At 38.1% G+C, this 26284-nt stretch overlaps 4 protein-coding genes across 6 annotated transcripts; 3 read left to right on the top strand and 1 right to left on the bottom strand.

Annotated features, from left to right (window-relative positions):
• The first annotated feature begins 688 nt into the window (after positions 1 to 688).
• On the top strand, positions 689 to 14077 carry LOC131313788 (uncharacterized). The gene is made up of 20 exons (XM_058342299.1): positions 689 to 941; positions 1514 to 1626; positions 1775 to 1850; positions 1927 to 2069; positions 2579 to 2665; positions 3678 to 3761; positions 5455 to 5662; positions 6699 to 6784; positions 7043 to 7274; positions 7449 to 7572; positions 8969 to 9105; positions 10293 to 10401; positions 10521 to 10563; positions 10812 to 10983; positions 11428 to 11498; positions 11594 to 11687; positions 12525 to 12740; positions 12840 to 13049; positions 13346 to 13708; positions 13821 to 14077. Exons 1-20 carry the CDS (start codon positions 924 to 926, stop codon positions 13944 to 13946), a joined length of 2712 nt encoding a protein of 903 aa, XP_058198282.1. The 5' UTR covers positions 689 to 923; the 3' UTR covers positions 13947 to 14077.
• Positions 14078 to 15053: 976 nt separating this feature from the next.
• LOC131313790 (calcium uniporter protein 5, mitochondrial-like) lies at positions 15054 to 19825 on the bottom strand. Its single transcript, XM_058342303.1, has 2 exons — positions 19430 to 19825; positions 15054 to 17153 (listed from the first exon to the last, which is right to left on the bottom strand). Exons 1-2 carry the CDS (start codon positions 19823 to 19825, stop codon positions 16710 to 16712), a joined length of 840 nt encoding a protein of 279 aa, XP_058198286.1. The 3' UTR covers positions 15054 to 16709.
• Positions 15347 to 15883, top strand: LOC131313813 (LOB domain-containing protein 4-like). Its single transcript, XM_058342320.1, has 2 exons — positions 15347 to 15517; positions 15617 to 15883. Exons 1-2 carry the CDS (start codon positions 15347 to 15349, stop codon positions 15881 to 15883), a joined length of 438 nt encoding a protein of 145 aa, XP_058198303.1.
• On the top strand, positions 19694 to 24575 carry LOC131313789 (ubiquitin carboxyl-terminal hydrolase 2). 3 transcript variants are annotated; one of them, XM_058342302.1, is made up of 6 exons: positions 19694 to 19833; positions 21722 to 21767; positions 22621 to 22667; positions 23281 to 23327; positions 23417 to 23519; positions 23608 to 24575. In XM_058342302.1, the coding sequence occupies exons 2-6, from the start codon at positions 21737 to 21739 to the stop codon at positions 24382 to 24384; spliced, it is 1005 nt and encodes a 334-aa protein (XP_058198285.1). In that variant the 5' UTR covers positions 19694 to 19833; positions 21722 to 21736; the 3' UTR covers positions 24385 to 24575. The 3 variants fall into 3 exon arrangements, with proteins under 3 accessions (XP_058198285.1, XP_058198284.1, XP_058198283.1); XM_058342301.1 differs by lacking the exon at positions 19694 to 19833 and adding an exon at positions 21096 to 21224; XM_058342300.1 differs by lacking the exon at positions 19694 to 19833 and adding an exon at positions 21106 to 21214.
• Positions 24576 to 26284: the final 1709 nt, after the last annotated feature.

Below are 26284 nucleotides of genomic sequence, written 5' to 3'. Positions count from 1 at the left end.
ACGGAAAATTGTGTTCAGTTGTTTAAATATATTCAATAGTGCACCACTAATTAGTACTAAACAGTCTAGGAATAATTTTTTAAAAATTAAACGGGTAAAAAGAAAATGAGGAAATTATGGAGTAGAAAATAAGATAAAGCTATTGAAAAAGAAACATGATAGGAAGACATTTAATAAAGGAGTTGCTTTTTGAATTTCTTAATATATAACAACATCAAAATTCTAAACTTTCTCGACATTAGCATTCACTAAAAGTAAAAGGTAAAGTTTAGAAATAATTTCTGGGAATTGATTTTTACACTTTTTTTTTTTTTATATTCACACTCATTTTTTTGTTTTTTAGCAAAAAATATAGATACACTTTCAACACAAAAATTTAAAAAAGAAGGTGTGATTATCAAAAAAGGAATGTAGAAATCAAAAAATATAAATACACTTTCAATACTAAAATCCAAAAAAGATGGTGTGATTATAAAAAAGAAGAAGGTAGAAATCAATTCCTATGACTTTGTTTGGTTTAAGTTTTAGAAAGTTATTTTTGAGAGTTGAATGGTAATGAATGGAGAGAGATAGAAAAAAAAATTTATTGAAAATTGTGCCGAGAGTTTAAAGTTACTCTCAAAATTGGAAACTAGCTTTCATAAAATCTCAATTTCGTCAGTTCGAATCACTGTGTCGGCGAGATGAACGAAATTGAGACTACATATCAATTACACGGTTTACATTGATACAATCATAATTACAGGGACGAAATTGAGATTTTTTTGATCATCTTGCCCCATTGGAGAAGCGCGGGAAACCAAGCTATACTTTACCTTCCTGTCTCGATCATCGTCCCCATTTTTCGCCCTTGATAGGTTTTTCCTCTTCCCCGCCGACGCCTCCAGCCCTCGGCGTTTTCTCTCGACGGCGAAGCGAACAAAATGGAGTTCGCTCTTAAGGTTTCTCTTCTTTTCCTTTTTCTCAAGAGATTAGATTGCCTCTCAGAGTTACAGTAGCCTTATTAGACTCATAGATATACGCGATTGCTTGTTCTGTTGCTAGTGATCTAAGCGAGGACTCTTGATCTGCTCATTCGAATTCACGTTTTGAAACCCAAGTTGTCTTGAATAGAAGTTCAAGTTTAGAACCCTAAGGGGTTGGCCAAGTGGTCTTGGCTTGAAATTTAGGTGTTTGCTCCATCCTAAGGTCGCATGTTTGATTCTCCTTACCAACAACTCTTGGGGTCATCTCACCCCCACCTATGGTGTGTGAATCGGCTGTGAGAGGGGCTGTAGGGATTAGTACGAGGTGCGAACAAGTGGGCCCGGGACACTCTGCATTACCAAAAAAAAAGAAGAGGTTGAAGTTTAGGATCCCTAGGCCAGAAGAATCAGTGGTTAAAAATAAGAGTATACACACATATTTTCATGTTACGTTGAGCATTGTGTTGTTTCTTCTTATTGCTGTTGCAGAAACTTTTTAGTAGTGTACTATTAAAGACTAATTTTTTTTTTTTCAATATATGTTGCAGAAATTTTTTGGATACTCGACCTTCCGCCCGTACCAAAAAGAGATCATTGAGACAATTCTGGAGGGAAAGGATAGCTTGGTTGTCATGGCCACCGGAAGTGGGAAGTCATTGTGGTAAGATTAGCCTTCTTTCCATAACTTCCTTTTTTGGGGGTAATTGATTAGTTTGATTTAGTTTCTGCCTTCTTTTCCGCTTAATTTTAATTCTAAAGGTTTGAAAACTAGTTTGCTAACGACCCTTGTCTTGAATAATGTAATAAAGCTATCAGGTTCCGCCACTGATTGTGAAGAAAACAGCTGTAGTCATAAGCCCTCTTTTATCTCTGATGCAAGATCAGGTTTGTCAGCAATAACCATTACCCCACTCTTCCTCGTGAATACCATGGGTTTATTAAACTGTTTGTATTGGTATAGGTTATGGCTTTAAGACAGCGAGGCATTAAGGCCGAACATCTCTCCAGTGCTCAAACTGACTCTAGCGTGCAACGTAGTGCTGAGAGTGGTCAATTTGATATTCTGTACATGACTCCAGAAAAGGCGTGTTCAATTTCTAACAGGTGAGTATGGCTTTCGTATGTTTTTTTTCTAAAAGAAAGGGTCAGATTAATTTTTATGTTTCACTGTTGTTGCTTATTTTGTACAATGCCACAAGGGAGTTGCTTCTCTAGTTTTGTATGAACTGGTTATTTTAAGGGTGATTTAAGTTTGGCATGATGTATACTTTTTTGCACATGGCTATAAGATGCATTGGAACACTGTATTTTGGCCGCAGATCTCATTTAGGGCATTAGGCACATCAAGTTGGTTGGATGAGGTTGGGAGGGCATCATCTTTTTTAACATTTTTTATCGAAAATTTGATAAGATGCATGCTTAGGAATTCCGAATGCCTGCATAAATCAACTGAATCTAGACCCTTGGTTTCACGCATTCACATGTCAGTTTGTGTGCACAAACACATGGCTTGTAAAGTTTCTTTGTTGTGTTTTCTATGCCAGAGTTCATTTAACCTCTGTTTAAATGTTCGTAATTGAATTTTTCCTGATGTTTGGTTTCTTTCATGGCAGTTTTTGGTCGAATTTGCTAGACAGGGGAATTTGTCTATTGGCTGTTGATGAAGCGCATTGCATTTCAGAGTGGGGCCATGATTTCAGGTTAGGTGCTTAACAGATCTTGTAGTTACTCATATGAAGTTTGTGTGCTTTTGACATATATCACTTCCTTGACAAGTTTTACTGTGGTGACGATAAAAAATAGGTGCGATGGTTGCACAAGGCATTGATAGGATTAGATATTAGCTCTAGTATTTTGTGACTGTAAGGCTGCTCTTGACATGATTAACCTTGCATTGCATTGATTTATTTGGTGCAGGGACTGATGCTTCATTCTAGCACCTTCCCCTTACCTACCAATGAAGACACCCTATTTAGTACTTGTCTTTATTTTGTACTTTCTGGAGTTTTGTTTCTTCTGGTTGTTAGTGTTCCTTGGCCATTGGCATCTTTACAGTTTACTTAAGAAAATAGAATCCTGAATTCGTTAGTCCTTTCCAAATGATTGTTATACTTTTATGCCATTCAGTCCAGTTCATGTTTTCCACTCTTACGCTTGTAAAAAAGACTAGCCAAGAGAAGGAAAGGGCACGCACACTTGGTTTGGAAATCATTAGCTTTTGTAGTAGAACAGGTGTTCTCTTCATTTCACCAATGTTTCTCCTTTTCTAGCCAATCTTTTTGTGAGCGGTGAGTGGCTCAAATCATCTTGCAACCTCAGTGTAGAGTGCTTAACTCCAATTTGTTAGTTGTGGACCTCTGAGTCAAACTGAGGTTGGATTATTCTACACTGAGGTGATGGTTAACAACCTACAGTTGAGTAAATCCCCAGTTGAGCTTGAGTATCTGGGTGCATCTTCAGTTTTGCTTTCAATCATCCTTTGTCCTTTTCTTCCATGAGTATATTGTCCCAACCCCAGAAATATGTTTTGTGATTGGGACAAAGGAAAATATTACTACAAAAGCAAACTAGAAATGAGGACACATATCTTGGTAGTAATAAGCTTGTATAAATCATTCACTCTTTTTTGCATTTTTCTTGTATAATGCATTTGTTATTTGGATCCATTCATCTCCTATGCCTTTTCATCACGAGGACTTTCTGTTTTCACAGGGTGGAATACAAACAGCTATGCAAGTTACGCAGTACTCTTCCAAATGTTCCATTTGTTGGATTAACAGCAACTGCGACTGAAAAGTATGCATTTCTACTTATGTGCTAGGGTGCAAGTTGATACCAATTTTTGGTACTGTCTATTAGAATAATGAAAATATTGTGATTGATTATAATTGATTAGGATCAAGGATTTGATTACCTTTCCATAGTATAGGATTTGATTTTGTTTCTATAGTTTAGCATTCCGCTCTTGTATAAATACAAGACCCTATGTACATGTTATTTATCGAATTCAATAAAATATCTATTCTCTAATATTTAACATGGTATCAGAGCTATAAAATCTAGGCCCTATGGATATTCGCTCCTGGCGGGCGGCCTAAGCCTCGCTGTCGTCCGCCAGACACTTAGTTACTTTGTCAATCTCCTTCACGCTTTCTGGTTGCCTGTACCCACTATGCCTCTTCACCACCAGCACCACCAGCGCTTGTGGCTTTTCGATTACTGGCTTCTTCGTTTTTGGCTTTTCTTGGTTTCTCCTAGTTTTCTTCTTGGCTATTCTCCTGGTACTTGGCTCTCGGCTTTTGGCTCTCCTAACCGTTTCTCTCTCCTGGCTTCTCTTGGCTTGGCTTGGTTGTTCTGGGTTTCTCTCTCTCTTGGCTTCTCTTGGCTTGGCTTGGCTTTGTTGTTCTTGATTGCTCTGGGCTTTTTCAAACTCAAGTTGGTAGACCTACTTGAGTTTGAGGGGGATGTTAGAATAATGAAAATATTGTGATTGATTATAGTTGATTAGGATCAAGGATTTGATTACCTTTTCATAATATAGAATTTGATTTTGTTTCTATAGTTTAGCATTCTACTCTTGTATAAATACAAGACCCTATGTACATGTTATTTATCGAATTCAATAAAACGTCTCTTCTCTCATATTTAACACTGTCGTGGGTTATTCTATGGTGGTCATTCATTTAACTTAATATATGAATGCTATACTGATCTCAGTGAAAACATCTTCAAACTCTAGGAGTGTGTATGTAAAATTGCAAATAGACTACAAGGATGATTTCTTATGAAAGCACTAGATATTTTGGAAGTTAGTTTTGCCACTTCACATCCTTACTACATATTGGTACTTCTTCGATACTTTAGGATACATATCCAATATTTTCTAGAAACACCCCCACTTATAATTCAATTTTGTCCAGTCATTTCAAAGAAATATCAGACACTTCTTGAATACTACAAGATGTGGCAAAGGGTTTGCTCTTGAATATTTCTCGGGTACTGCAGGCCCTCCAGATACCTACAGGCTACTGTCATATGATAAAGATGAATAGTGTATCCTAGGTTAATTTCTTCAATCTTAGTGTATCCTAGGTTAATTTCTTCAAACTTGATGGCGCTTTTATTCTGCCATATTACTGCTACATGATATGACAATGTCCTAAAGTTACTTATTTTGGACAAAACTAGAACCCCATCCGCAAATATGAATTCATTTCTGCCTTTACTTCATATGGATGAGTATAAACATATTTGAAGAGAGGGAGGGAAGGAGCCTGTGTGTGTGGCCTGCAGGTGCAGGTGCAGGTGCAGGTGCAGGTGCAGGTGCAGGTGCAGGTGCATGAATTCATGAGCAATATACATCAATGTTCCAACATGTTATTAGGTTTTTGCGTGTCTGTCTCTCACATATTTTGCACAAGTTTGCTCGTACTTGGTGTGCTTGAGGATTTGATGCAGATTTATTTGTCTTTCCCTCTCACTATTCCAGGGTTAGGAAGGATATTATGAATTCACTTAAGATGAGAGATCCTTGTGTTACTATTGGCTCCTTTGATCGCAAGAATCTTTTCTATGGAGTCAAATCTTTCAGTCGTGGTGCTTTATTTGTGGATGAGCTTGTTGGAGAAGTCTCTAAATGTGTGGCAACTGCTGGATCAACTATTATATACTGTACAACCATCAAAGATGTTCAACAGGTCATTCTCCCAACGTCTTTGTCTTTAGTTTTTATTATTTTTGACAGCATACAATTCAAATAATTCCATTTGTGTAATTGGGTGCATGGTATCCCTTTTTGGGAAGGACAGAAGGGACTGTCTTTTATATGGTAGAAGAAAACAGAAACGTGCAAAGATATGGTTTTACATCAATTGAGTATTGTTTGTAATGCATTCCCATGTGCTTTAATACTGTCTGTGTATACTCCAAATGAGCACAAATACATGTGCACGTTCTAGAAGATCCCTGCAGAGAATATTTCATTTCCTTTGCATTCCAAGGTTAGAGTATTATATTGACTGTACTTTGTCAAATGATTTTCTTCAATGCAAATGCAAAGGGAAAGTTGCCTTGTACTTTGTCTGCTGGTTAACTAGAAAGTCAAAGGCCTCGGGCCAAAAAAGTTTTTTCCGGTGATGATGGCTTAAGCAATGACTAAATTTATGTCAAAATAGACATGAAGGAAAACCCCCTAAGAATACAATTTGGGCATCTAGCAAGGGTTACAGGGCTTAAGTGGTCTGACTTAGTTGTTTTGTTTTATTGGTGGGGAATCCTACCCTCTTATACCATCTTCTATTTACTTGTTGAATCTGGTTGATCAGAGGGTCTCAATACCTACTTGTTTGTGTGCTGGCACTGTGCATATTGACTTAGAATTGTGAACACAACTCATAGCTTCCTTGCCATCGCAATTATTTTAGTATAAAGGCTTTCATTCTTTGCCTGTTACATATTGATCTCTTTGTCCTGAAATCAAATGATGTCAATGGGGAAACAAGCAACAACTGTAGCAATAACAATATCTTATTGGACCCTGGTGATGTGCTTCATGGTTTGTACGTCATGTTGGAAGATATTCATGAACCAAAAACCCGGCTCGATCATCACACATTCTGATTCAAATTAAGGGGCTGAAACTACTATATTTCATTATTGGCTCTTGCAATGGAGTCATGTCTTTCTAAACAATTTTTGTCTATTTGTGACTTTTTTTCATCATGTGTTTGTTAGATTTTCGAGTCACTTCTCAAGGCAGGAATTAAAGTTGGAATGTATCATGGTCAAATGGGTAATAAAGCTCGCGAGGAGTCACACAGGTTTTCCACCTTTCCCACTGATGGTTCTATCAACTAGCTATAGTGGTAGCCTGCAAAGTTATAACATGGTTTTTGAGTGTTCGCAAGGACATTTTATTCGAGTTTTATATTTTGCAAGCATAAAATGCCATCATTTTTTTTATCCCAAAAGGATATGATTTTGGTGTATACTTCCATCTGTTCAAAATTCCGCCATACCGCTCGTTGGAAGATCAATATATCTGTACGTACAACTGATCCTTCCACCTCCCGTTGCAGATCATTTATCAGAGATGAATTTGATGTCATGGTTGCCACTATTGCCTTTGGCATGGGTATTGATAAGCCAAACATAAGGAATGTCATGCATTATGGCTGCCCAAAGAGTTTAGAGTCCTATTACCAAGAAAGTGGGCGATGTGGTCGAGATGGCATTGCTTCTATGTGTTGGCTTTATTATACGGGAGGCGACTTTGGAAAAGCTGACTTCTATTGTGGAGAAGCAAGCTCGGTAACTACTTTTCTGCTAATGATGTTGCTTAGTTTAGTGAAATTTTTTCGCTATTATTTCTCAAATTTTTTTTCCAATTTAATTTTCAAGTGTCAATTCAGGCGTTTCCCAAACGTTGTTGCATGATTCGGATTAAACTGCATTTTTATTTGCTATTTGGTCTTTCTTCACCAGGAAAGTCAAAGAACAGCTATTATGGAGTCGTTTATGGCTGCAAAACGTTATTGCATGCTTACAACTTGCAGAAGAAAATTTTTGCTGGACTATTTTGGGGAAAAAAATGCACCTGACAAATGTGGTTTGCATTTTACTTTGCATCTGTTTCTTTTTGAGATTTTTAATTTAAGTAATTTCTGGTCAGTATTTCTTTATCAAACTTGTATTTATTTGATTGGTGGATATAGCTTGTTAGCAGTGGCTTGGGGTTGCTACTATCATTTGATGGGGATCATCTTTCGAGAATGAACCTGAACCTTTTTTTTTTTCTGCTGGATATTTAGATGACGGATGGGTAATGGTTTTTGTATTGTCAAGTAGAGCTTTTCACATACAAGAGAAAGTAAATCTAGTTATATATTTTTTATTGAAGATTTAGGAAATCCTGTTAAATATAATTTATATTACAATGGTGGGATATTTGTTGTTTCTTTTAATATAGTTAACGGGGTTATAATGAGCACCAATTATTTACCATATGGTAGTAAAGTTGATAATTGGCATATAATCAGCACTTTCAGTCAGATTGTTTGAAAGGGAAATGCCTTGCTTGGATTCAAACTTGAAAAAAAAATTCGAACTCAACAAACACTCATTACCCCTACTTCTAATCTTTATTCTTATTTCTCTCTCTGCTCTTCAATCATTATTCTCATTTCTCTCTTTATCTCTCTCCACTCATTACTCCTATCTTCAATTATTACTCTAATTCCTTTCTCCACTCATTATCTAAAATCCAAACCCAAAATTTTTCAAAAACTCATCTAAACAAGGCAAAAATGTGTCAAAATATATTGGGGACGGTGATGTTCGGAGTGCTAGAAAAGTGAGTGCTGCACATAGCTCAGGTACTCTGTTGTAGAAATGTGGTTTTTCAGTGTATAGGGCCTTTTATCTGTGGCCTTTTTTCACATACGTGGCATTATCTTAATGCCTTCTTTCTAATATAATTACTTATCAAAAAAAGAAAAGAAAAGAAATGTGGTTGTCCCATTCATTGTGCCACCTGCAATATAAGGCTACTTGCTTCCTTTACTGTCCATGCAGGTGAGAGCTTTATCAGTGAGATGTCAAGAGGAAAAACTAGATCTCAAGGGAAGAAGGAAAAATGTCAGGAACAGAATAATAATAATATAACTATACTTCCCCCATAGGGAGATGTCACATGAAGGACATGGTTAATATGTTTAAATGATGTCGTATGCTATCATATCCATATGATAGCATATTGGTTGAATCTTGTTGGTAGAGCTCGAACTTCCACACATACCATAACTATTGTCATTGAACTCGTCATTTCGTCTGGGATCTTGTCATCTTTAGCTGTGGGGACAGTGAGAATGTAGTTGATAACGTTTTCATACCTAGGACTCCTTTCCATACTGAATTTGCTAACAAAGATCTCCAAAGAATGCCACACTGTAACCGGTATTTGTTACTAAATGAATCTTTGATTGTTACTTCATACGTGTTTGCAGGAACTTGTGATAACTGCACCACCTCAAGGAAGGAAAGTGACATGTCTAGAGAAGCATTTCTTCTAATTTCAAGCATTCAGTCTTGTGGGGGTAATTGGGGCCTCAATATGCCTATAGATGTTCTTCGTGGATCTCGAGTAAGCTTTGTCAGCATAATTTGCATTTTTTGAAATAGCTCGTGTGCATGTCTGGGCAGTTGAATCATTGTTCTATTTTTTGTGGGGTGTGTCTGAAGTCAGTCTCTTAGACAATATAAACTTCAGATTCTTGACCATTCAATTACCTTAAGATTGGAAGTTCATTAAGTGCTTGATCTTGGTGGAAACAGCTTTTCATTTTTGTGCTTTATTTGTTGTTCACCTTTCTTTTATCACTCGTAACCTTTAATGCTTTTCTGATACTGAATTGTACCTTTCACTTTTATGTAGATAACACCCCACAGATTTTCAAATCACCTTTAAGAATAAAACATTTTTGTATAGTATGAACCGGTCCACCAACGTTGCATGTAGACATGCACGTGGGTTTTGAGGATGCTGAAATATTTGAATTTACTACTAATAACTCAATCATGGACCAACAGGAAGCTCATAATCTTCATATTTTATGAGATTTTGATTGCTATGCAACTTGATCTCTTGGGTACTCTTTTTTCCAAACCCTTGACTAAATGTGGTAGCTTGTGACATGAGGAACTATTTAACTATTGCCTCAGATACAGATAAGGATGGTTTTCTTTTTGAATTTTTACCATCACTGATGCTCTTGAATGTTGGTCACTTTCATCTCTCTAGTAAAGCCTGAAATGGTTGGATGCAGTGTCTTGAACGGCTTCATATAGATATTGTCTTGGCAATATATTGTTAAGTAGTGTGGAGGTAGATTGGTGTTGTACAACAGGCAGCTCATGTTGCCAATCCAACTTTATGGTGGTCCTGGTAACAGTGACCTCTTGCCCAAAATTTAGGGAATTTTCGGTACTTCTATAGGATTTTTTAAGGGAAGGCAATTCGTTTTATTTTTGTGCGTCGATCAAAAATAAAATAACTCTCAGAGTTTTTCAATGTCTCACAGAGTTTGGGTACACCTCACTATATTTGGTGCTGGTGTTCTACGAAACACAAAATAACTCTCCCACATCTTGATGATGAACAGGAAATTTTCAACTATTTTGGATCTGTAGAAAGTTATCTATCTAGTTGTTAATGACAGTCTTTTGGTTTATGAATATCTTATTATCTTCATCACTGTTTGCTTTGTCTCATATGGCTGTTCTGCTAATTATTTTCCTGATTCCATCTGTTCTTTGTGCATCACATCACAGGCCAAGAAAATTATCAATGCTCAGTTTGACAAGCTTCCACTTCATGGGCTTGGGAAAGAGTTATCAGCAAATTGGTGGAAAGCTCTAGCTTACCAATTAATTTCTCATGGTATGTATGTGGAGAGTGGAGACTTTTTCTGTAAGCAATGCAGGGCTAACCAGGTTTCTAAGTTTTCCATTTATAATTTCTATTTGACTGCTTCTTAGCAGAATCTGCAATGTGTGCAGGTTATTTGACCGAGACAATTAGAGACACATTTAAGATTGTAAGGTAATTTTTTCCCCAATATTTATTTACCGTGTGAGCAATGAACTCGCAGAAATTCATTTATTAATTTAATTGCATTCATTTATATAAATCTTTGTCACCTCTTGTCGTCAATGTAGCTTTTGAGCATCAGCATGCCATCTGGTATCAGTTAAATAGTTAATGATTCTTAAGCTTTGCAGCTAACAAGGCATCTTTCTGATCGAACACGCAATGAGAGTGCTGAAATAAACGTATTTTCTGTGGACCAGTGTCAGTCCTAAAGGATTGCAGTTTCTGAGATCTTCCAAACCTGATGATCAACCTATGTTGGTTCTGCCGGTGACTAGTGAAATGTCTGGTGATGAGGAACACAGAAACAAATTTAGTGAATTTGGAGAGGTCAATGGTTTGGCTCCTTCAAAATATGAGGGTCTGTCAGAGGTTTGTGCTTCCAACCTGCTAAAGGGAATGAATAGATTGTAGAGTATTTTAAGTAGGAAAAAGGTAGACTTGTTTTCTTGTGCTTTTTCGACCATAACCTTCTCTTTTTCATTCTTTCTGGTTGTCGCGTTGCTATTGTGGAAATCGCATGTAAGTTTCTTGTTAGTTTCTTTATGTTTGATTGCTGCACATATTATCTCAAATTAGTGTTAAGAGATTGACCAAAGATGCGCTTTCTTCTCTCACAATTCCTTTTCATAGATTTCATTTGGTTAAGCTACCTTTGACTAATGACTTAGTTTTTCTTTGAATAAGATTTAAACTAAGAGATCGATCTTATGATAGCTTGGCAATATTTACTCAACTTCTATGACTTTTAACAAGATTATTTTGCATTCCTCTCTAACATACTACGATTGAGGTAATCATTCTTTCCTGATTCAGGCTGAGGGACAACTCTATAACATGCTCTTGGAAGAGAGAATGAAGCTTGCAAGAGCTGTTGGAACTGCTCCGTAAGTTCTCGTAATAAATCAACAGTGGCTACTCCTAACTGCTTTGTAGGAAAGCAACTATTTTTGTTCCTGCTGTTGAATATTTCCACTTGCAGTTATGCTTTATGCGGTGATCAAACATTGAAAAAGATAGCATTGACGAGGCCATCTACTAAAGCGAGGCTGGCAAACATTGATGGTGTCAACCAGGTATACCATATCTACATTCTTCATTTTATTTTCCTCCTAGTTTATTGTCTTTGATCATGTTGTGCTCGCCCATATTTTGTTTTGTTTTCTCCCCGCAAATTTCTTGTGCGGGTTGCTTAGTCAATCATTAACATTATGTATCTTGTATATATTCAGTTGATTGGCTGAGCGATTAACTCACTTTTAAAGATTTACTCACTTCCATGCATTCTGATGTGGGGAGACATCCTGATAAGTCTAACTCACATGCTCCTTCCATCCCTCAGTTTTAGTCCATTATTCCATTTACTTGGTCGTTCTGTAATGTCAATAAGACAATTTTTGACATTATTCCCGTCTTACCCTTGTGAATTTGAAATCCAAATTTCAAACTCACCATGGGTATCTAAAGGGTACTTTTGGAAAGTTATAGATTTTCAAGTGCAATCATGTTGTATCCTTAACTAGTAGTTTGATTCACTATTAAGGATGGAGGGCATACATTTTCATGTCCCAAGGTTTCAAGAATAAATTTTCACTAGGACACGTTGAACTGGGAAAATGACAAAAGAACCTGCTGAACATCCCGTTGACCTGGATGCAGCACAAGGATGTTGAACACCTTTTGGATTTGAGTTGAAAGAGATGGTTTTAGCCACAATTGTTTGTTGGAAAAACAGCAACCTGTAGAAGGAAGAAATAAGTGGCAACTATATTAGTATTGGAGCAGAACCTTTTGCTCTTGATGGTGAGAAAATTCATTTTAGGAACCCTAGATTTTAATGGGTTTTCCCCCCCAATACTTCAGCAACAAGTTTTCTAAACTGTATCTGAACCAAAGGCTGAATGATACTGCAGCACCTTTTGACGAAGTATGGGGATCGTTTCATTCAAAGTGTTAAATCTCTATCGGAACGTTTAAACCTTTCGTTAGACGGGATCACGGAAATACAACCTACTATTGCAAAATCAACAATGCATGCAGTACCAAAGCCGGACAGAAAAATAACACCAGCCAAATATGAAGCTTGGAAAATGTGGCATGAGGACGGTCTCTCGTTTCAAAAAATTGCTGTAAGTAGCCAACGGCGACCCACAGTTTATGTGATTAATTTTAATGCTCTTTTCATTAATTGTTTTAATTCTTTTTCTGCATTTTTTTTGGGGTTGTAGAATGTTCCTAGTAGACCAGCTCCAATAAAAGAAGGAACCGTTGCCGGATATGTTGTTGATGCTGCCCTAGAAGGATATCCAATTGATTGGGCCAGACTCCTTGAGGAAATGGGACTAACATGTGAGATTTATGGACATATACAGACCGCCATCCTAAAAGTTGGTTCAAAAGACAAGTTGAAGCCTATCAAAGATGAGTTACCAGAAGAGGTGAGCAGTATGAATTAAGAACCACTGTGTTACATATACGTAGTGCCTTTTCAACAGCATCTCTGAAATCTACCTTATTTAAATAAAGCTTCCACTCATATAGTTACTCAGTTGCTCAAGTGAGTAAACATTTGAGTCAAGGGCAAGACATGGACTAATTATGGCCTTTATTTGCACCTGAACCATACAGTTTCATTTCTTGATAGGAAATATTTGGTTTCGATATGATACACAGGCCTGGTTTCACCTGTTATTTCCTCTAATTTGATAATGGTAACTATGCTTAATGTTGCCAGATAACTTATGCACATATCAAGGCATGTTTGGCAATGCAAGATTTGGGGATGTCGCCAGAAGAAGTAATTCCACCTGGTCACCTCTCTAGCTGCAGAAGTAATGAGACATCGGATTTACTACAGAAATCCAGTCATCCATGCCACGTGGAAGGACCTTGTGAATCTAAAAGACCAGCTGGAAACTTTGCTGGTCATAATTTTCTGGGTAACTGTAACGGAGCAGACTCTGCTCCGCTGGTCTATGACGATGATCTGCTTTCACTAAGCAAACGCCAAAAGGTGAATGCAGCAGAAGAAGACCCTCTTGCAGTGGGGGCAACAGAGAGTTCATTGTTAAACTGGATTAAGAACTACGATCAAGGAGTGAGTGATTTAGTCCACTATAACTTTTAAATGATCAATGAGTCCTTATTGCCTATTGTTTTCCTTGCGGACTAGGAAAGCTTAAATGGACGATAATGTTTGCAATATGCAGGTTTCACTTTCTGATATTTTGAAGCACTTCTATGGATCTGCAGAAGAGTCTGTGCTTGAACTGCTGAGCTGCCTTGAAAGTGAGTTTATGATATTTAAGAAGAATAACATGTATATACTTTTGTAACATATCTATGCTTGGTTCGTCAAGAATTGGACTTCATGTTGTTTGAAAAGGAGAATTTTCGGTAGCTAGTACAACCCGTTTAAAGTCTAATGGATGTACATGACTCTTCTTATGGCAAATTGCTCTCTCTCTCTCTCTCTCTCTCTCTCTCTCTCTCTCTCTCTCTCTCTCTCTCTCATAACTGCATAAGAATGACAAGGAAAGCAGTATCCCATGTCCAGATAGTGTGGTCTTCTGGATGAAATAGATAGCAACGTCCAGAAAAGACCAATCCGATAAAATGTCCAGAAAAGACCAATCCAATGCACGAGGCTCATGGTAAAGTGAGGTTCGTAAGGGTGGTGATGCAATGCAGCCTCACTCCAAGTATGTCTAAGGAGGTGATTTCCGCAGCTTGAATCCATCCACCAGCTACTACTAGTAGTAAGCCTTCACCAGTGGGTTAAGGTATCCTTAGAAATGGCTATTTGGCATGCAGTCCAGTGGTTGTGGTCATTGCTTACACCCCTCTACATCGATGATAATTGGCAATGTTCAGTTGGATAGGACTGAGAACCCCACAGGATAAGTAAACTCAATACCTACCAAATTCAACTGTGTATTTTATCTGTCATGTTACGTGAGATTGACCCTCGAGCGCTTTGTGATCCCTTCCACTAATTGGTCCATTCAAACGCCAAAAATTACAATTTTCACCACTTTTGCAGTCCAATTTGTCTTCAATGAGACCAACCAAATGGGCGCTTGATAATAGTATCAAACTTGATTCTGGTCTTGTAACAATTTCCTTACCCCTCAACAGCTCTGCTAAAAAGTTCTTTCAAAATAATCTTGTGCCCGAGCTTGATACTCACGCATGGTTTCACCTTGCATGTTCTACAGATGGTCTCCTGTTTCATCTTTTTGACAATAAAAAGTCGACTGTTGACATAAACAATGATTATAAACACAAATTGGGAATTATTAGATTCTACAAAGTAAGCATCTGAAGCAGTTTTGTTCCTGCACCCCTCCACAAATTTCAACCCCTCCAAAAATTTCAAATTTTCATACCTATAAAAAAATAAAAATAAAAATAAAAAAAGAAGTAACATAATCCAAAGAATAGTGATAGAACTATTCCAAAACTGATAAATAAATCTACCTCTAGCACTTTCTAAAAAATTCCAAGCTTCAATTTCGAAAAGAAAAGAAAAAAAAAAGATAATTGCAACTTGCAGCCAGTGAAATCGCAGATTGCCTCCCACTTCAGAAATCCAGCCGTACCTAATTAGATATTTCTAAGAACAAAATTACTGAGTATCTAGATCATCCTTACTGGCTAATAAATACCAAGCCAATGAGTTCAGAAAAACACCACCCAGTGTTGAAAAACTATCCCTCCGGCTGTGCGCACAGCAATGGAATCAGCTGCAGCCAGGATTAAAATGCCTTGTGCTGCTTGCAGAATCCTCCGTTGGCGATGCATGAAGGACTGCATCCTTTTGCCGCACTTTCCACCCATTGAACCAGAGAAATTCGTAGCCGTGCACCGGGTCTTCGGTGCCAGCAACGTCTGCAAAATGCTGCAAGTAAAACCTGACCTGAAATCAAAGTAATTGATGTCAATCATTTCACGCATTAAGTTAACTGGTTCTATCATGTTCCATGTGACCTGATATTTGAAACAGGAGATTCCCATTGCTGACAGAGAAGATGCAGTGACCAGCATGGTTTACGAAGCCAAGGCTCGGCTTGCAGACCCCGTCTACGGTTGCGTGGCCTTCGTAGCATCTCTACAGCGCCAGGTGTCCCACTTGCAGTCTGAGTTGAATGCGGCTCTAGCGGAGGCAATGGTTCTAAGAGCCCAACTGTTGGAGGCCCTGTCCACATGTCTAATACACTCCCAACCACAAGATGCTGCAAGAATCTCAAAACAAAGGGATCTTGAGGCGTAATCTTGTTTCTGGGAATGGAGTGGGACATGGGGGAAGGAAATTCTGGGGATAGAAGATCCCATGCCTTGAGAGCCCCTTTGGATAGTGAGAAAAGAAAGGATTGGGGTTTCTCACCAAATCTCACCACAGAAACAGAAATTGACCAATGAAAGTCCACCATTTCTCACCTCTTTTATTCACCCAAAGAAGTGATTGGATTTGCCTTTCTTTTTCTTTCTTTGTTGCATGGGAACTCTTGTACCACTGTTCAATCTTGACAGTTCGAATTTCCATAAAGCATTTTAAAACATAAAGAAGGTTAAGTTGATGATAGACCTCTTAGGATTACAAAATCGGTGACGCTCGGATCCACTGCAGGCTACTGCTCAAGGTTCAAAGATGCTTGCACATCGCCTGGCTACCATCAACAAATTTTGCACCTGCAGTTCTGATTATGTACAGTGTCTTCTACCACAATTAATGTTGGACACATCACATGCCAGGTAACTGAAATTTTGTTAAACAACAAACAACAAACAACAAAACCAGTTTACTATTACAACATTGATTACAGGCTTAGAAAAGGATGTAACCAACTTGGTTAACGTAAGCAAGCATTTTTAACCTGCTTGAGTCCTTTCTAATGAGGGGGAAAGAAAGATCTTTGTGAAACGAAGCGTCACATGAAAAGTCGGGTCAGGAAACCGGTAATAGTTAGACATACATTCCAAGCCTCAAAAAAGTAGAAGGCCTGGATGGTGATAATAGTATAAAGTCTTAGAAAGATGTCAAAGACAAACTTGGGCTTATGCTTAGTGAAAAGCATCGTGAGATTCCAGTTCTACCCCTATCGGTTTTTGGAAAAACCAGGGGTATCTAGCAGATAGCGGCATTCCTTCTGTAACTCAATTAATCGTTTGACATCAAAATTATGCTTCTTGATCAGCTTTCGCTGCCTTGATAGAAAAAGACTTGTCATTAGGTCTTGGTAAGTGGGGTCTCTTGAAGTAAACAGAAAGTAGGCGTACCCAATGACTATGCCGGTGCTTGTTGTGAAAAATGTAACCGGTTCCATAATATCCCACGAGAATTCCCAGAATGTTAGACGGAAGAAGAGCCCAACCTGTATAACAGCTAACCCTAACCCTGACCAGAGGATGCACCGGACTTGCTTATGTGCCAGCCTGTCGATCTCTTCTTTCTTATTCTGAAGCCTCTTCAGTTCATCCATTCCGGAGATATCTTCAGAAGTCAGAGCTTGGGGCACTGCTCTTCTAACCAGATCCACCACCTGAACATATAAACGAAAAATGGAGAAAAAGAGCAAAAAAATCCGTAGTATGAGTTTTGGATTTAATCTCAAATATGTAAGGCTTCTAATAACAGAAAAATGACCCGTGGCTCTCACTCAAATGCCATTTCACAACTTGTCCATAACTCAAAACAATCAATCTCATCTGGAAAACCAAGTTAAGTCCATGCAACAAGCTTGAGGATTAAATAGACATGAAAAGAAGAACCACGCCACGTGCAAGTTAATTTGATTATATATAGCCTGGATGGGCACATTGTCATCTGTTTTGATGGATGGGCTCCTATTGAGGTTATATGACAAGCATATCATGCCTAAGGATAGAAACATACAACCAAGTAAACTACGAATTACCTACATAGCGCAATCTGAAGAACTGAGTACGGTCTTTTACTCAGTCCTCTATGCCAATCATGGCCCTCTAAGAGATGGTGAAGAGCCCTTAGAAAGTACTATAGAAGAAAGAATAGGAGGAAACAATTCAAGCTGGGGAAGATATACATAGAGATCAAAATGTTTTTAGTCATGGATGCATTTCGAAGGGAAAAAATGTGAAATCGTTAAACATTGCACACGCATTGATGAGTGGCCACCACTCCCTACAGTGTCAAACATATAAAGCTTCTATCCAGAAGAAACTGAAGTGAACTAAAAAAACTTCTTCAGACTCACTCAAATGCCAGCACTTATCTGATCCATAAGGACCATAACGCAAAACCTTTATTCTCATTTGGAATAAGGCAGTCAAACTGAGCAATAGAGACAGTGAATTAAGATAATATACGAAAGACAAACACACCAAGCACCCACGAAATGCTTCATTTAGAAGTCTATGAAGTACAACCAAACACCACCTTGTGGAAAGAGGACGGGGCTGCTAAAAGCAATAAACCTACAGCATTTTACATATGTTTTTCAATACCAAGAAAGTTTCAAAAAGGCTGACCTACCATACAACACATAATCCTTTTTCTACATTCTTACCAGTTACCACGAAGCAACTTGCAATGAAATTTTTCATAAGAGCCGACAACCAGTTGTTGGCTCTAATTCTCAACGCAGGCCACAATGTCTCCACCAATATGGAGACTTGGAAATATCCGGTGGAGAGAAATGGTACTCGTGCACTTCAAACTCAATTTAACTATAAGAGCGCAAGGGAGAGAGAAGAGGATCTCCAATTCTGAACGGTACTTGTGCGTTTCAAACTTAACTTCCTTAAAAGAGTGAAGAGAAAAAATTAGAGGATCTCCAACCCATAGCCATTTTTCTTCGCCAGAGGCATAATTTGTCACAATCACATAAAAACCATATCAAATCCTAATCCAGATCATAGACTAGCCAAATCTTGTGCCACATTTAACCCCAGATGTGTGCCTAATGGTACCCAAAAAATGGCTCGAGCCAGATCCCACAATCTCTCTTCAAACACTTGAGCAACATGGCACTTTTTTTCCACTGTCGGCTTTGAGTTTGAGAAACCATGGGAGAATACGTGATCTTGGAGCATCTCCGGCCCTTACCCCTTTGTTTGACTCAAAAGCCAAAACGCTCACTCCACCCTCAACCATGCTACTTGCACATATGTTTTTGAATATATTTTGTGGAACCCCGATATGGGCCCCACAAAAATGTATGTGCAAGATATGTGCAAAAACACATGTGTGTGAATCATTATTGTTACTCAACTCAAATATGGACCAAGTCAAGAAAAACTAGTAATTTTACTCCAATTTTGGAAGGTTATTTCCTCCATCTCCAATTTCAACTTCACCATCGATGAAGTTTTTAACACAAACTTATGCTTCGATTTGCATTTGCCTATTAAAGTGCTACATGTCAATTGAAATTGAGTGAAAATAATAGTGAGGGGCGAATATGCTCTTAGAGGGAGAATCTTGTTCCATTGCTGAAGTGAATATCTTTTTTTCCAGGAAAAGCCCAACCCCAGACAAAGACCCCACAAAAGACACACAAACAGAGCAAAAATGAATCAGATCACAAATTTTCCGACAAATTTACCACGATGACGACTACTGGTTTCAGCAACAAATCGACCTTCCACCACCTTGTACAGGAAAGGACACCTATTCCCATGTACGTCTGTTTCCTGTGTAATTTTCTTACGCAGGATGGCAAAAGGAGCGGTCGGTAGGTTAGGTAGAAGTGTACGTAGACTTATTGATTTCGTAATTCGTATTTCTACTATCGTTCACATGACAAGATATTAGGAGAGATCAAGCCCAGTGCAATACCTTATCTGGATGAAGATAGACTTTATCTCTGAAGATCAGAACAACGCCCGCCTCATCCAAAACTCGCGCAAACGCCGCCGCCTCTTCCTGCGACTTGGCAACTCCAACACTCTCGCAGGTTTTAAGCAGCTCCGAGTACCCCATCGCCTCCTTCCCTCCCTCCAACAACTCCATCTTCAGCTCCGCCACATTCACCAGTCTCATCAGCTTCTTCGCCTCCACTACCGATATGCTGTCTCCTCCGCCGCCGCCGTCAATGTCGACGGCGCCGGGACTGACGTCAGGTGATAATGAGCAGAGCGACGTCCTTAACGCCAGTGGCGGCTTCGGCTTGTAGCGAACAGCCACCGACAGGCTCTGTTTGAGTGAAATAAACGACGGTCTCCTCCACATCATCCACCCAAGTAAGTGTAAGAATTACAGTACTAACTTTCTCTCACTATATCTATATGCATATGTTTTCGCTTTTTCCTGTATCTGCATTGCTTAAAAGTTTGTGTTTGCTTTGAGGGTCGTTCATCTCGAGACTGTTGTTTCTTTCAGACGGGTAGAAGAATGGTAGTTGGGATTTTGGAGGGGGAGAGAGGGTGGGAAAATGTCAAAAGGAAAATTTTATTCAATCCATCTGACCACCACGACATGGTGCCCCAAACTGTTTTTCTTCCAAACGTTTGTGCGGTTTTCGTCGCAAGATGTGGGTAGCCCAAATAAATGTGTGATAAAGAGAAGAGTTAGGGCACCGCCAAGTGACATCCAGGGGCATAGAATAATTACTTCTCGTTTAGTGCGTGGACAAAGCTTTTAGAATAATTATTTTTGCATTTTCGGAGTATCATGTGGCATTGTTTAGATATTCCGATCCATTTATGTAGTACTAAATTATTCCATAGGAACATTATAATTCTTTTTTTCGGTGGTTGAAACTTGAAAGACAAGCAATGGCCCACATTGTTTGATGTCAAACTTTTTTTTGCAAAGAATACCACATGTCAAAATTACATGGTACCCCGGAAATACCTAATAATTGGCCAAGTTTTTGGATAAGAAAAAATGACGTATATGATATATGTTATAAAGGAAATTAAATAAGGAGGGATTAACTAAGAAATATTTTTTGTATTTTTATAACATGCAATAGGAGAATACAAGCATTATAATTATATCAAATCAGAAGCAAGCCCACTAAGCTAGTCACAATTAATTTATGAAGAGTTTTGTTTGGTTGTTGAAATGGATGGATTAAAATGGACGAATAAAACAATAATATGAGGGCCTTATAAGGGTCTAGGTGCAAAGAAGGAACCAAATACCTAATAAGAGGGGTCCGAATTAACTTGCCTATGCTCTCCCTTCTTCTGCCAAACAGATCATAAGAATTTAAAAAAGAAAAATAATTTTCACACTCTTCTTTTATTAATTGACATTCTATTTTTTGTCTTTTTTCAAGTGAAACTAATAAATTACTCTTACCTTTTGAGGCACTTTTTTATATGAATGGTAAATTTGTAATTTTTTTATGAATGAAAATAAAAAATGAAATATCAATGAAACGAAAGGGAGTATTAAAATCATTTCCGTTCGGAAAAATGGGTTATTGGCGAGACAAAAACGTTAGTAACTTTTGGGTAGGGTAAATATGTAGTATATAGAAGTCGTAGGGTAAGTTTTGTGAAATTTAAGAATGTATATATATGGGTGAGCCCTAAATTGCTAATAGATCAGAATCTCTGCAACAACCCCCACCAAAATCTTCAAATCGGACGAAGCTCTGCAGCTCCGGCGACGGTAATAAGACGTACTTCTCTCTCTCTCTCTCTCTCTCTCTCTCAGCGGTGAGCAACGTTTTGTTGGCTCATCTACAGCCCTACGGCTCTGTTTGGGAAGTCTCAGTCAGCCGGATTTTTGGCTAAAGAGCACCGGAAAAAAAACACTTGTTTGCCTTCTCTAGCTTAACCCAAAAGCTTGACCTTCTAGTCCAAACATTGTAGTTTCTTTCTGAGAGCCACACACACACAAAGAAACAAAAAAAAACCTTGATTATTTAACCCAAACAGCTTGTTTTTGTAGCCATATTCTTTTGGCAACAATCCAATGAGAAAATTAAGGAAAAAACTTCCCTTCTGTACAACGTACTTGTGGGCTTTTGTAGGGTTTTTTTAGTCTATTTTGTGATTAGTCAGTGACATTGTCTATAATTGGCATATTATGGCATAGTTTATTACAAATGTTCCAAGTCGTTTCAACTAGTGTTTATGTCTATAGATTCTTAATGACTTTATTGTCTTGTGGCAGCATAACATTGGCATCATGTCATGGTGCACGATCGAATCTGATCCCGGTATGGTTTACATTAATCTTGTTAGCTTCAATTTTCACCTCTTTAAACTGTCTACACGTAGTTTATATATTTGTTACACTTGTCGTTTGTTCGATATAACTTATAAGATTAGGTATGTTTTTTATAAAAGATCCTTCTGATTGGGGAGGTGAATTAGTCAAGGTACTTAAGTGGATAATGTTTTCCCTTGTGATAGTAAGAGGAAAAATTATGCCATATATTTCATATTTCATATCCAATGGATGCAATATATGGCGAAAGAACAATAATGGAGGTAAGCATCTGAGTACTTGCCCTTGTTGCTTTCAAGTTTTGGCAAGAGTTAATGTTGTGAAACCGTATATTCTTCCTCGTCCTTAGTGACAGGAGATACGTGGCATGATTTTTAGGGAGATCATGATAATGTGAATTTATTCGGAAAAAATCTCTAAAGGTTTGCCCCTTGCAATCCGGGTTTTTCTCTAAAATCTTCGTATTTCACTTGCATTTACTGGATTGTAAGACCATGGCAAATGACCACATTTGTGATTAATCCTCTTAAGATTTTCAGAAAAGGATACATGTCCCCAACCTCAATTTCTTGGATTCAAGGCTTAGTTGTCTTGGTTTTAATGATATTTTTGTATGCAAATGTGGTGGTTACTATATTCCAAATTGTTATGTTTTGTCATCCATTATGTGCTAGCTGGGCTAATTGAGGAGAATATAAACAAGACATTGGTTTTGTTTTGTTTCCTATCAGTATCCATACTTTAATTTGACGTACAAATTATTTTTTATCTGGGTTTAAATGTGCTGATGATCTGTTTCATTGATCCGTTTTGATTGTTGAGACTCTTGGTTCGCATTTCAGGTGTTTTTACAGAACTTATACAGCAGATGCAAGTAAAAGGCGTGCAGGTAAAATCTGGAAATACTTCATTTTCTTTTTGCCATGCTTGTTGTGCACAGTTGTTTGAGAAATTCTTCTTAGTTTATGCGAGGCTTTTATGTTGTCAGTTTAAGGACGTATATCTGTGTTTGTGCTCTGGAATTTGTCTGACAATCAAGGGTTTGGAACTTTGGATTAAAATTATAGGGGCATGACATTGTCTCAGATCTGTATATGTAGATATGGAACTGTAGAATAGAAAGTATTCCAGTGAGGCTATGTCATTAAGAGTGACAGTTCAAGCTGTTTGGTACGAGTTCTTCTAATTTCGTGTCTTTACCCTGTTTCCATATATAGAATATATTAGGTGCTGCAATGGTCTCCTCAAGAGAGTCAGGAAGGCTCAGGACCACTATTTGTCTTGCGTACTCTGATTCTTGTTCTGCATAGTTGTGAGCTACGTTGTTACTGAAGTTGAATTTCAAATAGAAGAGTCTTGATATTCTGCCTCTATCATAATTTCATTTTAAGATACTCGCTGGTCACCTGACCTCCTGTTTCCAAAAGATTCATCATTTCGCTTTGGCTTCTTCCTCTTCTATTTATCGTACGGGATCATTCTGCATTCATATGTTTAAGCAGGTTGAGGAGTTGTATTCTTTGGACCTTGATTCTCTGAATAATCTAAGGTAATTTATTGTTTAAACTGTACTTCACCTTCCATCTTCTTGGCATGACTCTAACTAGTCACCTTTGTTTTTCTTCCCCAAATTTACAGGCCAGTATATGGGTTGATATTCCTTTTTAAATGGCGTCCGGGGGAAAAAGATGACCGTCTTGTAATCAAGGATCCCAATCCAAACTTGTTCTTTGCTAGCCAGGTCAGTTTCCATTCTATCTAGTATTTTCTTCCTAGATCTCATCTCAGTAAATATTAAACTGTATAAACCAGCTATAGTTCTTGCGCAGGTTATTAATAATGCATGTGCAACCCAAGCTATCCTGTCCATTCTCATGAACTGTCCAGATGTCGATATTGGGCCCGAGTTATCTGCCCTGAAAGAATTCACAAGAAACTTTCCACCTGAGCTTAAAGGTTTGGCCATCAATAACAGTGAAGCCATTCGCGCAGCCCACAACAGTTTTGCAAGACCTGAGCCTTTTGTTCCAGAGGAGCAAAAGTCTGCTGGAAAAGATGATGACGTGTACCATTTCATAAGCTATATACCCGTCGACGGTGTGCTCTATGAACTTGACGGATTGAAGGAGGGACCCATTAGCCTAGGACAGTGCCCGGGTGGGCAAGGTGATATGGATTGGCTACGAATGGTGCAACCAGTGATTCAGGAACGGATTGAGAGGTATTCCCAAAGCGAAATAAGATTCAATCTAATGGCCATAATCAAAAACAGGAAAGAAATGTATACTGCTGAATTAAAAGAGCTTCAGAGGGGGAGGGAACGGATCTTGCAGCAGCTGGCGGGATTGCAGACGGAGAGACTAGTGGATACCAGTCGTGTGGAAGCTCTTAATAAGCAGCTTTCGGAAGTGAATTCTGGGATCGAGGGTGCTACGGAGAAAATCCTAATGGAAGAGGAGAAATTTAAGAAGTGGAGGACGGAGAATATTCGGAGAAAACACAATTACATACCCTTCTTATTTAACTTCCTCAAGATTCTTGCTGAGAAGAAGCAGTTGAGACCTCTTATTGAAAAGGCCAAGCAGAAATCATCCAACCCAAAGTAAGTTGTGCTGCTGATTTCCCTTTGTTCGGTTATACACTGATAGGAACTTCTCTGATCTTTTTGGAGATATGGACCTTTTAGGAGAGTATCAGACTTCTCTCGTCTCTGAATTGTAACAGTTTGTAATGCATTATTTTCCTGTTTCAAGATTATATACTTTCTCGGCGTAATTACACATGGTCTATTTCTCCAGTCGTAAAATTCCATTGAGATGATGTGGAAATTCGAAGATGCCTGTTTTCTGTTTTGTTGCTGGCTTTGAGTTAATTTCAAAAGATTGATTTGATAAGATCTACACTTTTTTTTTATAACCGGATATCCCGCCACTTGGGTGCAACTTGACTAATTTAGGGTCCTGAACTTAACGATCGGGCAAACCTCCCGTAGTTTCAAGGTTTGGAATGCTTGGACTTAGTGGAATTCGAACTTGCGACTTCTTGGGGGCAAGCCCTTTGGTTGTGTTCCGACACCCACAGCTAGAGTCTATACTCTGTGTTCTTGTTCTAGGGATTTATAGCAAGTGACCTGACTCGTTTAGTTCATCTTGCCGTCAAATTTTCTGTCTTGATCTTTGGAATAAAATATTATCTTTAGGACGACAATTAGGCACGTTTAAGTACATTATCTTGTTTATTTATCTAAATTTCCAAAATGACTTCAAACGCCGCTCACCGCCTACCACCTGTATTAATATACAATATCTTTTATTATCTGCAGTCAGGCACTTTTAAGGGTGGGTTTTTTTAAACTTAACTTACTTTTTCGTTTTGTTTATTTTATTCGTCTGTTCTGAATTTTTGTTAAATTTGCGTGATATTTTTTTGAATTAATTATTCGTCTCGACAAGAGCAATCTAAAAAGTACAAAATTATTACCAAAATCAAAAACAATTATGACCAAAATCAAAATTACTAAAGACGAAAAAAGTATCAACCAACTGTCTTATTTGTCTTAAGTGCCGTCTTATTTTGAACTTTTTCAATATTTGTCATTTTTTTTACTTTTCCGATTTGTCTGGTCTAGATGAACGATTAATCCCAAAAATTACGATGACAAGTTAAATAAAAAGTTACAAAAAGTAAAAAACATCGAAGTAAGTTTTAGACTTGTAAGTTTACAAGAACGCATATCACTATCTTGCCAATATAACAAAAACTTCCAAAATGAAAAGTTAAACTAGGGGGCTGCCTTTTTCACCATCTGTATTTTTCTGCTTGCTAACAAATGTGCAGAAAATGATGCAGCAGGGAATCTTAACAAAACAGCCACAGATGCATGTTCAAGAAAAGATGGACCATCTCTGCTTTCTACTTTCTGCCAGAGCATTGGTAATCAATCAGGATAGGTTTAGGGATGAAGACAGAGTTGAAGTCTTTGTCCACTTCTTGAGAGTGGAATCAATAAATCAAATGATGAATGGAAAATATTTTTGAGACTCCAAGAAGCTGAAAATTTAGTCCTCATTTGTCCTACTGAGAACTCACACACAAATGGGAGAGAGACTGGTAAGGGAGAGTCAATCAGTTTTAAAGATTTGAAACTTTAACATCATTGGCCATGCCACCGTATCAAATCCAAAAGGGAATATTCCTTGGCTGAATGAAAAATTGGCCTGGGACAATCGACAAGAATCGGCAGATCATGCAGAAGTCATGTAACCTCCTCTATCTTGAACAAAATAATTCGACAATTAGATGCATGTGTTCAAACCTAAAAAACCGGCCAATGCCGAGAGAGAGATGAACAGTGTGGTCCTTCATAAGTACTCTGAAATATGGGATAGAGCTATTAAGCTTTCTCACTCGAAAAGGGGGCAGATACGTAATTAACCAAACTGGGTCTTTATAGTTACCCTAGTGCCTCTGAAAGATAGAGCGTGAGAAGTACTTGTAGATGGACAT

Source organism: Rhododendron vialii, chromosome 13a (assembly GCF_030253575.1).
Source record: "Rhododendron vialii isolate Sample 1 chromosome 13a, ASM3025357v1".
In the NCBI taxonomy this organism is placed as follows: domain Eukaryota; kingdom Viridiplantae; phylum Streptophyta; class Magnoliopsida; order Ericales; family Ericaceae; genus Rhododendron; species Rhododendron vialii.
This window is presented reverse-complemented; position numbering and strand designations above follow the sequence as displayed.

Coding starts and splice junctions, on each gene's coding strand:
- LOC131313789 (XM_058342302.1), top strand. CDS start 21,737: ATGTCATGGTGCACGATCGAATCTGATCCCG. Junction 21,768..22,620: donor CACGATCGAATCTGATCCCG/GTATGGTTTACA, acceptor TTCGCATTTCAG/GTGTTTTTACAGAACTTATA. Junction 23,328..23,416: donor GATTCTCTGAATAATCTAAG/GTAATTTATTGT, acceptor CCAAATTTACAG/GCCAGTATATGGGTTGATAT.
- LOC131313788 (XM_058342299.1), top strand. Junction 3,762..5,454: donor ACAGCAACTGCGACTGAAAA/GTATGCATTTCT, acceptor TCACTATTCCAG/GGTTAGGAAGGATATTATGA. Junction 10,564..10,811: donor GACACATTTAAGATTGTAAG/GTAATTTTTTCC, acceptor TCTGTGGACCAG/TGTCAGTCCTAAAGGATTGC.
- LOC131313790 (XM_058342303.1), bottom strand. CDS start 19,825: ATGATGTGGAGGAGACCGTCGTTTATTTCACTCAAACAGAGCCTGTCG. Junction 17,154..19,429: donor TCTATCTTCATCCAGATAAG/GTATTGCACTGG, acceptor TTATATGTTCAG/GTGGTGGATCTGGTTAGAAG.
- LOC131313813 (XM_058342320.1), top strand. CDS start 15,347: ATGGAATCAGCTGCAGCCAGGATTAAAATGCCTTGTGCTGCTTGCAGA. Junction 15,518..15,616: donor ACGTCTGCAAAATGCTGCAA/GTAAAACCTGAC, acceptor TATTTGAAACAG/GAGATTCCCATTGCTGACAG.